The following is a 13,907-nucleotide window of genomic DNA, read 5'->3' as shown; positions in this document are numbered from 1 at the left end:
GTTCAGGGGGGAGAATAGGGACTCTATACCCCCAGCTGGTCATCTGGGAAGCTGCCTGAAGAGATTTATCGTTTTCACAATCACACTCTCACACTGAAATGATGTCAAATCAACCATGTATTTGTTTGAAGATATTTATTTGCCATAAATATGAATTGAAAATAAATGTCCCTTTTAGCTTCAGCTCAAAAACAAGAACCGGGAACAGATTCCCTGCTCAATAATTAATGTAAAAACAGAAAAACATCAAACTATTAGCCAAGACAAAGCCTTTAACCACCGTAGATCTCTGGTAGTCTGAAGACAGTTCTACTAAAAATATTCTGCCACCTGTTGTAACAAATTTACCAACTACAATTGAGATTTCTTTTAAATAACACATAAATACAAAAACCCCCATCTTTCTTTGAAGTGTTTATGTCAAACCTCTGATTAACTACTCAGCTCAGAACTGTAGTCCTTCATAAAGAGAATGACGGTGTACTGAGATGTTATTTTGAATGGTCTGAGAGGATTAGGTTGAAAAGGAATAATATCCTATTGAGTCAGTAACTGAGGCCAAAGAACTTGGCTTGTGCCCTTCTTGGATGCAGTTTTACTTCCAATGAGCTGCAGAACAGCTCAGCTGCCTCGATGTAAAATCTGCTCAGTGGGACTTTGTGCATTTCAGTGTTTATCAAAGTGTGTAATCGATCCTCACCATGCACTCACTCATCTACATTGCTGTAACAAACATTTGGCTTTTACCTGATTTCCCCCAATATATATACAAAAAACTGTCAATAAATCTATTTACAATAAAACACAAAAGATGAACTTTGGTTCAGATGAAATAACCAAAATATAGACATTGCTTTGCTTGCACAAACCTTTTTTTCATTGCTATTAAGGGTCTTTTTTGTCACAAAACACACACACACACACACACACACACACACACACACACACACACACACACACAAATCTTAGTTTGCTGTGTTTCGGATGCGTAAGGAGTATGAACTTCTGTCATTTTCTCTGCAGCGGTTGCAGCAGCAGCTTTTCAAGCTGAAGTTTCTCTCAGTTGTATGTGCTACACTTACTTCTTCAGCCCGGGTAGAGTGAGCTCATACCTTCAGAGAAAAGAAATATCAGACGTTTATGTGATTACAAGTATAAAATAAAAATGAGCAAATGTTATCCTCTATTGTTTTTATTCCCTTCTGCCATCAGGCAGATAAGCTCTATGCCCTCAACAATTACACTCATCTGGGAAATTGTACAAAAACTGTTTATGCTACATTGCTATAAAACTTCCTTAACAGCAGCAATAGTCCAGGAAGTTGTAAGAAAAAAAGAAAAGAAAAAAAAAAAACAGGAATAAAGTGCCCAACAGCAAAGGGGCAAGCAATCAGAGCGACAACATTTTATTTGTAGCTAGTGTCACATAAACTATGCAAAAAGAAAAGTGTCCCCTTACCACGCTGTGATGCCTTTGACTAGATCTATTTCTGATAGATCTATTATTACCTGTGGAAAGAAGCAAAAGTGCCATTAATTATCGGGAACAGGCTGCAAAAGAGTGCCAGCCAAAGACAGTTTGACATGAAAGGGATCATTAAAAAAGAAAACTGTTATGAGCCTGTTTGGAAAATGAAAGGTTGCATATTTGTCTGACAAATCACTGTGCACCAAGCAGTTTCACTACCAACGTCTTACCCCACAGCTGTAAAAGGCTTTCTGGGGTCTTCTCGTCCAACAGACACCACTGGCGATGTAGGAATTTCAAGTTGATACTGCATCTCCTCAAAATCTTGTATGAGTTTTGAATCTTAGTGACCTCAACCTCAATGTGGATTTCAAAAGTCAAGTTTTTTGAGAATCTTGTTAATGTGATAACTCAAGAAGGAAGTTACCTAGGACTTTCAAATTTATACCATAGGTTCATCTACTAGGAGGCAAAGGGTGGCACTGGACGGCTGCCAGTAGTTTTAAAGCTTAGGTCAGGAACAAAAATATAGAAAGGGAAGTAAGTTTCACACAAAGAACAGTCTCAATTTTTTTAAGGTAGTTTCATTTTAAAGACATAATATTTACCAAAAACCCAGAAAAAAAAAATCATAAAAGTTATAAACTAATTTGCATGTCATTGACTGAAATAAGTATTTGATTGACTAAAACCAAGCCAGAGTTCTGGCTCCTACCAATTGACTGTGATTACAGTCAATCAATCAAGATACTACTGATCTCAAATCACTATATTTATAAAGCACACCTGTTTACAGAATCAATTTCCTCCATGTTTACAAGGAAGGAAATGCTGAGTATGACCCAAACAAAATCAAGCGTGGAGCTGGAAACATAATACTTTGAGACTTTTTTTCTTTTGCCAAGGGTACAGGACGATTTCAGCACATTACGGGGTCAATGAACAGGGCCATAAAAGAACCTCCTTCCTTCAGACAGAACACTGAAGGTGGGTCGTGGATAGGTCTTCCAACATGACAGTGACCCAAAACATACCACCAACATGTAAATCATTTATAACTTTGATGTAATGCTTTGTTTTCATATTCTGTGTTTCTGCATCAATATTAGAGTGTGTTCATTTCCTTCTAAGTTAGCAAAATTACAAATTCAGCAGGGGATCTAATACTTTTTTCCCCCATTGTACAAAGTTTACTGTGAACATTTGAGATGGACTACAATTACTTGAAAACGAAGGTGGTGGGGTGGGGTGGGGGCTACATATGTAAATATTGTTCAACATATTTTATTATTTATATTTTCAGGGAATCACTTCCAAATGAGTAGCTCATCTGATCTATAAGCATCATTACCCACCGAGCCAATGTCCTTTCTCTCTCTGGAAACCAACATCTTGTTATTTTTCACAGACACATCCAACTTCCTAGTTTGTGCTTGCTCGAGTAAGACGTCAAACTCAACCCTGTGATGAAAGCAGGTTGGGACAAAAAGGAAACCATGTCAATGGCTGAGCTTTAAAGATACACAATCTGCAAACTATAAATTGTCAATTCTTCCTATTTGAAAAAAATAGTACAAGATGGTTAATCAATCCAGTAAGCTTACTTTTCATTGAAGACAGGATTAGTTGTCCTCTTCTTGACATGCGTCTTCTTACGATGCTTCCAGGTTTGGTCGGGGAGGAGATACAGGCGGACGTAAGAGTCTGTGCCGTTCTCACTGCAGGGGAATAGGTTCCTGTGTGGTAGAGGCCACAGTATTTAAGTTTTGAATATTTAATTACATTTTCTTATTGCCTTAAATACTATTGAGGACAGATTTTTGGGACATACCTGCAACTGTTAACAAAGACAACAAGCTTATGTCTCAGGGTTGCATAGCGTATAATCAGCTCAATCTCTCCAAACGAACCCTGATGATTCCTAATGGCCCTAAAGAGAAAAACATATGCAAAGGTCACTTTTATTTCTATTCTTTCAAAAATGCAGCAATTGCCTCAGCTCACCATATTTCAAGAAAGGTTAGAAGTCGACATTAACAGAACATGCAGAGAACAAAGTCTCACTCTGGATAGGTGGCTCCATCTGACAGGTCGAATCGTGATGAAGCAATGGAGTTCTCCGACAGGAGGCTGTGAGAGTCAAACCGACGCAAGTTTCCTGATGAAGATGATTCCTTCCTGTTTTCAGGCGCCTGGAAGGAGCCACGGCGTTGAGCTAAATAACCTTCATTTGGTGAAGTTGGCACTTGTTTCGGAGTAGAGACAACAGGAATTTCTTTGGAGGAAACTACGTTAGAGGAGGATGGAGCGTTGGAGGGACTGGAGACTGAGGTATTCCCTTCTTTTTTGGTCTGTTGCTGTTTGACTTCTGAAGGAGGATTGACGATAGGCTTGGGTGGAGGCTCTTCCAATTTAAGAATCTGTGTGAGTTGAAGACATGAGCAATGCTACTGTGGCTAAAACCGTCACTTATGAGAGATTTGGAAAACACAATGGGGAAACCAACAGAGATCATTTGCTTTGGGTGTGTGTATGCATGCCCACCCTCAGAGTGGCCTTCAGTTTGATCTGGCTGGTTGCTCCAGAGCGCTCCAGCAAGAAGCGCTGGTCTAGAGTCAGGTCGGAGGTGTTGAGGAGGCGACTGAGGGGCAAGTTGAGAACACCGAGTGGATTCTTCTTCTCAGGCTCTTTCACCTGAACCACATGAACAAAGAAAATATGAAAAATACAAATTACATTAACCTCACGAGGAAATCTGACAGATTAAAAGAGTCTTGTTTCAGAATATGCTTTAGAATCATAAAGTAGTTGTGGAAAAATAATGATTGAAGAATATGGTAAATACAATTAGAAACCTTTACTTCTTTAATGTTAAAAATTGTAAAAAAAAAATAAAAATAAAAAAATTTGCAAATAGCTTTGTTGCTTTTTTTTTTTTGCCAGAGAGAGATAACAAACCTGAATAGAGAGGTGCTGCGCTTTGACGTTACGCACAAAGAAGGTGAAGCCCTCCTCCCACACCGGGTCTTTGGAAGCATACACAACCTGGGAAAAACATTAGAGAAAATTAGAGAAAATAATGCTTAGAGTTGCTGGTGGGCTTTAGTTTTTTTCCCATGCTAAGTCAGTCGTAAAACTAAAAGTTCTGATTTAACTAGAAATGACTAAAATGTGTTTTAACACCTGAACTTTGGCAAAAAAAACCTCCCAAATGCTGCAGTACTTCATTCAGGTTTGATTATGTTGGGCTTAAAGTGAACTTTTATTAAATGCATTTGCCCTTTGAAACCTTATTATATTATCTCTTTTTGACCTCTTGATTTCTAATTTTGACATTCTTAACTATTGTATGAAATCTATAAAAATTACACAACTAATATTTTCTTTTAAAATATGCTGTTGACAGTACTGTGACTTGTAGAATCTGGAGTAGTGAAATACAGATAATCTCTGTTCTTATCTTACTGGAGCCCCACAGAAGTAAATAACAAAATAAGTCTGGGTGTTGAGACATCCACAGACAGACACGTTTCTGTCACGAGTGGAATTTGTGTGTGTGTGTGTGTGAGAATTTAGTTGAAATATACATATATACATATATATATATACATATTCATAATAAAGCTCCTCAATGTAGACCATTCTCTGGTTTAAAAAAATAAACTGCTACATTATGAACAACGGGGAAATATTATCACACAAAGTGTTCACAAACATAACTACTGTATATAAACAAAATTGTAAAGTTGATAAACGGTAGCAAATCAGCAAGTCTAACCATCTGGATTCATCACATATGAACAAGAATATAAAGAACATAAACATTTAAAGGGGAAAATGACGTATCAGCATGTTTAAGTGAGACCAATACCTTGCTTTTCTTAACATCCTTGTCAACGGAAAATTCAACAAAGGAGTTGGGGCAGGCGACTCTCTTTGTGAGCTGAAAATAAAACAAATCAGTGAGACAGTGAGAGTATCAGTTCTCTAATTACTGAGTCTATGTCAACACTAATACCAGAATTACCAACTTGCAGTTGTAAACCTCTAATAACCAGTTAAGTTGCAGTTTACATCCAGTCCATCATCTTTTTGTGTGAAATTTTGTCATAATTACGGTATGAATTCTTCAGCTGTGGCCAAACCTGTGCTTGTGAGCTTAAGTCAGTGTTTGCCTTTGATTTCATCCTTTTTAAAGATTTTTTACACATGCCATCCATTTGCAAAACGGCAGTGAACAAAAAATGTCTATAAAGGAGCACATAAATTTATTAATAATAACTAAGTAATTGTGCAACTGTGAAAAACAAAACAAAAAACAAAAAAAACTCCTGCCCCAAGTGGAGGAGTTTAAGTATCTCGGGGACTTGTTCCCGAGTGATGGGAGTAGGGAGCGGGAGATCGACAGGCGGATTGGTGCTGCGGCTGCAGTGATGCGGACGCTGAACCGGCCTGTTGTGGTGAAGAGAGAGCTGAGTGTAAAAGCGAAGCTCTCAATTTACCGGTCGATCTACGTCCCTGAGGCTGTGGGTAGTGACAGAAAGAACGAGACTGCGAATACAAGCGGCGGAAATTAGCTTCTACCGAAGGGTGGCTGGCCTCTCCCTTAGAGATAGGGTGAGAAGTTCAGCCATCTGGGAGGGGCTCAGAGTAGAGCCGCTGCTCCTCCACATCGAAAGGAGCCAGTTGAGGTGGTTCGGGCATCTGACAAGGATGCCTCCCGGGCACATCCTGGGTGAGGTGTTCCAGGCATGTCCCACCAGGAAGAGGCCCCCGGGCAGACCCAGGACACGCTGGAGAGATTACATCTCTCGGCTGGCCTTTGTGTTCCCACGGATAAGCTGGAGCAGGTGGCTGGGGAGAGGGAGGTCTGGGCTTCTCTACTTAGGCTGCTGCCCTCGTGACCCGGCACCGGATAAGCGTAAGAAGATGGATGGATGGATGGATGGTGAAAAACAAAACAAAAAATCCACATAAGATCTAGATAATAATAGCAACAAGGTGAAGATCACCTTCTGGGATTTTTCAACTGTATTTAATATGATTCCAGAGTTTCTACTGAGACAGAAGCTACAGGAAATCTCACTAAACACGTCATTTATCTCATGGATCACTGCATACCTGACAGGCAGGCTGCAGTATGTGACACTCGGCGGCACTCTGCCTTCTATCATTGAAATTCTACGTGGGTTCTACAAAAGTTGGGTGTTTGTCAACAAGCAGACTGGAATCTTATGAATTCAACTTAGTATTTAATGCAAACACGCCACAGAAACTGGGACATGTGGGGGAAAAAGAAGTGTAAGCTGAGATTCATTAGAGGCACGGACACACACACACACACACACACACACACACACACACACACACACACACACAACAATGGGGCAACCCTCATTTTTTGCATTTCAGGATAATGAAACCTTAAGTTAAGAAACTCAGTGCTCTCTCACACTTTACTTTTCACACACTTCTGACTGCTTTTTCATCCTATGACCAGCAGAGGACAGTCGGAGGCAATGAAATTATGCCACCTTGCACAAAGTGGAAGCTTAAAAGCTCTGAGTAAAAACATTTTCTTAAATAATTCCCACAGTTTCCTATAATTGCCCAAAATATCAGATGGATGGGATTCATATTTATTCATAAAGTCTAAGAAAAATGTGAATATTGTTACCTTAGAAACATCATTCTACAACTAGTTTAAAAATGTAGTAGTTTAATGACTAAGTTTTTCTCAGCACAGTCCTGATGAGTTGTGCAAGTGTGAGAAACTTAACCTGGAAAAACCTCAGGTGATATGAAAACCAGCTGACAATAACACACCCATACAAAATGACAAGCATGCACCAGACAAACTGGAAGAACCAGCTTTCACAGACACAACCACACCTAGAGCTACAAGAGAAAGCTAATCTGACCGAGACACCAAGATACGAAAGCACTGTCAACTGCATAGTGTTAAAATGAAACAGAAGCCGAGAGTTTTATTGGACAGTCAAAGAAAACAACCATCTGTGTATGTGAACGACAGACTTTGAGGCAAATATCTTCTCGATTTATCATTAAGAAGGAAAAATTATGTGAAATTTATGTGATGTGCAAAATGAAATGTAGAAAATGCAGAACTGCTGCCAATTTTATTAACTGGCAGCAGTTGTGCAACGACACTCTCGTCTTACCCGTGCTTCTTTGGGGTTCTTCCCATGTTTATGACGGTCTGCAGCCTCACGGCCATCTTTCTATACAGAAGTGGAAGAATATAACTGAGCACACTTGAATCAATGCCTTACAATAACAGCAATATTTCCCATTAGAATATACTTACTGGTAGATCAGTGGCATTGTCCAGATACACTGCAAGCATAGCACAGGCAAGGTTGTCGGTGGACTGGAAGAAAGTGTTGGAGAGGGAAAAATAATGTGATTTATGGAGCAGCTGAGCGCAGTGCACATCCCGCCGCAGCTTTTAGTTCAAAGTAAAATGTACGAACGCGGATGTTAGCGAGTCTGATGAAACACTGGGCTGCTGTACCTCCTTCATCAGGCTGGTGTCAGTCTGAAGGGAAAACCACTGGAGCTTCAGATGAACTTCACCATGCTGTATATCCTCCAGAGCAAACCACTGGGAGAATAAGATGATGTTTCAAAAGCTTTAATGTAAATACAAAACTATAGAAAATAGTAACACATACAAGAGCATTTGACAAGAAATGTTGTGTTATAGAGATTATTGAGCTTATTCAGGATAAAAGAGCTCACCTGATCCATTTGTTTTTCCCTCTTCACTTCTCCCAAATCGAGGTTATATCTAAAGCAGATGTCAAATAAAAACATAACGTCAATAATGCGTCAGAACTCGGGAGGTGTTTTATATCACCTTCATAGCTACAAATCCACTAATGTCAACGACTCAGGGAAGGACTACCATAAGATTATTGATGCTATCCACAGATTCTGTCCAATACGGTTTTCTGACCGTAAAAAACAGACCTCAACAGTTTCAAACCTGTCATACTGTAGCCTGGTTCTTAAAATGCACTGAGGCAGACCTGGCTCTGCACCAGGACTCAGACCAGCATGATGAGGTAAGTAAAAATACTGGAGTCTATCAGTGCTACCCTTCTGCCTCGTACTAGATGCACCTTTCAATTTTAAACTCCTAGGTGACCTTCTCTTCGAGCTATCGCGGTCACAAAATTTTCAGAAAACTTGACCTCTGACCTTGACCTTGAGGTCAGGGTTACTGAGATTCAAACTCATCTATGACTCGTAGTGCATACAGCTATGGTATCAATTTAAAGCTCCTATGTCACCTCGTTTTCTGGTCATCACATTTACAAACTCAAGTGTCCCCTTTGCCCACCTGGCGGGATGATGACAACACCCTATCAGCCTTTTACAGCAGAGGGCTAAGAACCAAAGACATCATAGGTAACACAAAATAGCAGAAGTATGCTAAATACCTTCCAAGAAAATCATCTTTGTCTGTATCCTCATCATAGAGCTCTAATTCCAGCTCTTGGCCCGGCGCTTCGTGGACAACAAACTGCATAAAAAAAACAAACAAAGATATTTTAAAATGTCTTTCAAGTTTAATGAGTCTGATTTCTTAAAATATTATGGGTAAGGTTTTTAGTAGATTACTTATAGAAAATGGGATATTAGATACTAATAAATTGTAGCCTTCAAATAATGAGTTATTTGTTTTTTACAAGCAAAAACAAGCATCTCTGTCTTCAATAGGATGATGCACACGGGATTACAGTGTAAGAAAAACGTATGTTTTAGGATGATTGCATCAAATCTGCGCAGGCCATCTGCTCAGCCATCTCCGAGTTATGTACAAATTTTACAAATTTGAACATATACAATGATTCTTGAAAAATTTTAGCTTTGCATATCAGATACTTTTCGATATATATTTTTGGGAAAATGGTCTGTGGAGCCACTTTCAGGCCTTATTGTGTACAATCTGAGGCAATGTTTGAACATGAATATCTCAAAGACTGTTAAAGATAAAAGCCTAAAATGTTATCTTGTCTGTCTTGCGTAGGTGTGGCAGAGGAGACAGGTGCGTGCTGTGACTGATGACTGTCACTCTCTATATATATCTGGGGATGGTGGAGATGGTGGGGATGTGAGTGTGCAGTGGAGGAGCTGAGGAAGGAGCTGCCTCCTGATGCAAGAGTGCCTTGATATATAATAAAACATCAGCACAGCAAAGACCTGTGTGTGCGTCGGGTCCTTACCACAAACTGAAGAGAAAATACTTTTGATAAATATCTGCATGTTTGTCATTTTCGACCTACTGCCCTGGAGGACTCTGACAGTTAAAAAATGTTTTTAAATCAATTTTGAAAAAAATACTGTCGAAAATGATTTGATGTGTGAAGCAAAACTTTCACAGCTTTCATTATATAAGTTCAAAATGTTTTAGGCAGATCCGAGATGGTTGTGCAGAAATTGTTCTAAAAACTAGCTGATTTGAGCTGCTATCAAGTTTGTCTGGGAGAATTAAAAGAGGGACAAAAACAGCAGAATCAAATAGTAATCCCATTACTGAAATCAAAGTGTGTGTCAGTGAAGTGTGTTTGTGTTAGCCTACCTCATACACTTCATTCCATTTTGGGTGCAAATTCTCTTTGATGGTCTTGCTTTTGAAATTTCTGTTACCCACTCTGAGTGTGGCATAGGGGTCTGATTTGCCTTTCACTAAACCCATCATGTATGTGTCCTTAGCCACCAGATCTCTTGCCTCCAGCAAGTGGACCCTCACCACCCCCTATGAAGAAAAAACACATGAATCATATTAATGATAGTGTCTTTGTATAATTAACAAGTAAAAATAGGTTAAAAGAGCAAAAAGTTAACATATTTTGCCTTAAAATGCACTGTGCTTATTCAAAAAATCCAAGTAGCTGCTGGTTATAAGGTGAAAATAAATGTGTGAATTGGAAATGTGATGGCACATACACGAGGAAGTGGAAACCTCATTTGGTCCATTTTGACCTGGTCTATGAGGGGAATACACATGCGGTTGGGCAACACCATGAGAGAAGCGATGATGTCTATGATGGTCTCCTCTGACAGTGAACTGTAAGGCAAAAGATGGAGTGAGACAAATAAACATCAAAAAGTCTGGATGACCCTAAAGAGACAACAAGAGAATGATTCAATTTAAAAGCATCTCTGGGATTTTCTTACCCAAAAGCAGGGCTGTCCAGAACGTTTGTCATGCCAGTCCAGTTTATTTCTAGTGTCTGAAAAAAAATCAATTGGAGATCAATTGATCAAGATTTAAGCAATGTTAATCACATAACTGATTAAAATCTGTCGCCACTTACAGGGCGGCGAATGAAGAAAAAAGTGACTCCTCCCACCAGAGGTGCTTGACCAATAAGAGGCTCTAAAATAACTCTCATCATCCCGTGCAGCTGGAAGATTTAGAGAAAGCTTTATAAGAACAGTAAGCATGTGATGCAGATAGATAGAGAAAAGACAGAAAAATAAGATGCTCACTTTAAGTCCTTTCACACCAGCTGTGATTGCTGGGTTCACCTGAGCATCGATATCCACATCACCAACATAACTGCAGAGTACACTGAGCTGGTCAGACATAAATGATCGCAAAAGAAAACAACATGCAGACTACTTGGAATTTACATTTTAAAAATGTGTTTGACCGACCTTAAGTTCATGTCCAGAATCACTTCCCTATGTTCCACTTCATGTGTGTATGCTCTTATTCCAGTGATCTTGAGAGGCTGAAAATAAAGAAGCATTTAAAGAAACTCACTCAGTCACAAAAATCATTGCTTATTAAAGTGGACTTGAAGCAGTACACAGCAGTGCACAAATCAAAGCAACTCACTATGTTTCCAAAATGGATCTTGGTAAAAGTAAATGCTTTGAGTGCAGTATTGCAGGCCCTGACAGACTTCTGGATGTTTTCTCTTAATAGCTTCTCCATGTACATCCCAAAGAAAGGCCACGCCTGCTCCAACACCTGAAGACATAACAAAAAACACCATGTGAAAACACCTTGATCAAACAGTAAATGGAATCTTGCTTACAGTATACTTTTAAATTAGGTGAACTCGAAAAGGTGTATAGTATTAAACTTTTGTTTATCATTTCAAAGTGACAGGCAATTAATACGATTTTTTTATAGTAATTAAATGAAAGATCGTCACTCATTCAGTCTGCTTTGAGCTAATATATCAATGAATCTGACATTCTTTCCTTATGCTGTGCATTTAGGTACAGTGTGCATTACACTGTACATCAAACACAATCAATTAGCAGCCATGTGACCGCCACACACACACACACACACACACACACACACACACACACAACATCCCCCACAAGACATTTCAGTATTGATGGGACACATACCACATACTTGGTGTCATAGCTCATAAAGCTCAGATGAGGTGGAGTAAGTGAACTTCAGTACTATACCTTGTTAAGCCACTGAACCTTCTCCACATCAGTGAAATTCACCTTTAGGAAAAAATAGATTAAAGTTAGGAGTGGTTTTGTAAACATAATCTCAGTTGAAACTGTCTGCACAACATGCTGACATGAAGACAGTGCTGAAGATATATTACTTATTAATTATACAATATAATTATAGAATTAGTCATGCAAATCTAATTCAAATCAAATCACTTTTATTGTCACATCACATGTGCAGGTACACTGGTACAGTACATGCGAGTGAAATTCTTGTGTGCGAGCTTCACAAGCAACAGAGTTGTGCAAAAATACAATAACGTAAAACAAGCAAAATATAAGAATGGCTAATTCATTTAAAATGAACGCATCCAACTGCTTTAAAATGAGAATATTTAAAATGAATCTTGCATGAACTGAGACTTTGATTTAATTGTCATTATCATCAGGGGCTCTGTCACCAGCATCTTTCATGGTCATGGACACAGGAACAGATAAGCCCGTAAAACACAAACTACAGCCATCAGTAAAATCTGACCTGGTTTCACACCCACTGTGCATGCTGAATTCCTGTAACATTAGAAGAAACCTCTTCCATTGTCTGTCCTCTCCCTTGTTGCGTGCCATGAGTCACTCTTTTGGGTGAGTGTGGTGCAATAAAAAATGGACCAGCCTGAGTGTGTCTTGTTATGCAAAACAGTGCAAGGGAGAACGATACTATTTCCTACAGTTCTAAACAAATAAATGACATGGTAGCTTTTTCTACGATGACTGGAGAGCTGCTGACCTAAAAGGCTTCGCTGCCAGGCTGCTGAAGTGCTCTAAAGCAAAACAGATGCAGAGCGACAGTTTCTTACTGTACACACATTTACACATAACCTACCCAAGATGCCATTTGTAGGGAACCTTTCAGCTCGGTGTTGATCGTGTGCTTTTCATTGTCCACAAAGTCAATAGCCGATCCGATCCGGGCGTCCTTCCACTGGCGATTTTTCTTCCACCAAGTGAGCATAAACATGCACAGCAGCACCCAGCTAATGCTGAGGCCCAGGTAACCCGTCAGGTATACGGGGTAGAAGACGAACACGGCTCTCCCGCAGTAAATCAGAAACTCCATTAACATGCGATTGACAGCCGAGGAGCTCAGTTTCTCAGTGCTCATCGACGGGCTCTCCCCGAGCCCCGCTCCCTGCACCGGGCTGCTGGTACTCACCGGTCCGGGAGATGCCATTGGGTCGTAGTCCTGCTGAGGACTCGGGTCGGAAAGTCCAGAAAGCCTAAGTAGGCGCAGCGCCCGAACAAGCTGCTGTTTTGCGTATTTCGTTTTACAGAGCAGCTAAACCAGTCCGCCGCACTCTCCCTGCAACCATGACAGTCCTAAAAACTTCCGCGTTCGAAACTTCCCATGCCAGGTAGACACACCTGCGCCCATGGGTGGGGAATACAGTCAGCTTAATTAAAAAAATAAAACAAAAACTCCACCCTAACAATAAACAAGAAAAAAACCCAATAAGCGTGGCTTTTGCGCGCGTGCGCACACGCACATAAAGAAAAATAAATTTCAATCGGTGTGCACTCTTTCACTCTTTGGCGAACAGCGCAGCAGAAATCCAGATATAATAGTGCAGTGACTCACTGTGTGCTGCAGATAGCGCCAGAGTGAAGGCAGAGACTCTGATTTAAATAAAGCTCTGTGATGGTAACTGTGATTTCCCTCAGTGGTTATCAAACCCCGGGACACTATAATAGCGGACAGGGGGAGAAAAATGACCATTCTAAGGGCCCATGAGTGACAAGGCCCCTAGAAAACAGCCGACAACTGTCATTTTTACACGCGCTGCTACCTAGGAGTACGATGGCTCCGTTAAAAGGGAAATCTGGGGGGGGCTTCCGGTAATGGCGTTTACTGGGTAGACGTGTTTTAGGTCCGCTCCGCTACACGGCTCAGCATTTACCTAACGAACCTACTTCTTTGAGA

The 13,907-nt window shown here is 40.1% G+C and overlaps 1 protein-coding gene across 1 annotated transcript; it reads right to left on the bottom strand.

The window, feature by feature from the left end:
* Positions 1–120: 120 nt before the first annotated feature.
* On the bottom strand, positions 121–13,198 carry esyt3 (extended synaptotagmin-like protein 3). The gene is made up of 23 exons (XM_019353160.2): positions 12,813–13,198; positions 11,936–11,977; positions 11,343–11,477; positions 11,159–11,235; positions 10,991–11,060; positions 10,816–10,905; positions 10,676–10,731; positions 10,445–10,565; positions 10,077–10,253; positions 8,935–9,017; positions 8,231–8,279; positions 8,004–8,093; positions 7,797–7,859; positions 7,651–7,710; positions 5,340–5,411; positions 4,427–4,513; positions 4,013–4,162; positions 3,533–3,888; positions 3,300–3,398; positions 3,073–3,204; positions 2,824–2,929; positions 1,460–1,509; positions 121–1,112 (listed from the first exon to the last, which is right to left on the bottom strand). Exons 1-23 carry the CDS (start codon positions 13,158–13,160, stop codon positions 1,079–1,081), a joined length of 2,547 nt encoding a protein of 848 aa, XP_019208705.1. The 5' UTR covers positions 13,161–13,198; the 3' UTR covers positions 121–1,078.
* Between the last annotated feature and the right edge of the window lie 709 nt (positions 13,199–13,907).

This window comes from Oreochromis niloticus, linkage group LG16 (genome assembly GCF_001858045.2).
Source record: "Oreochromis niloticus isolate F11D_XX linkage group LG16, O_niloticus_UMD_NMBU, whole genome shotgun sequence".
NCBI lineage: Eukaryota > Metazoa > Chordata > Actinopteri > Cichliformes > Cichlidae > Oreochromis > Oreochromis niloticus.
This window is presented reverse-complemented; position numbering and strand designations above follow the sequence as displayed.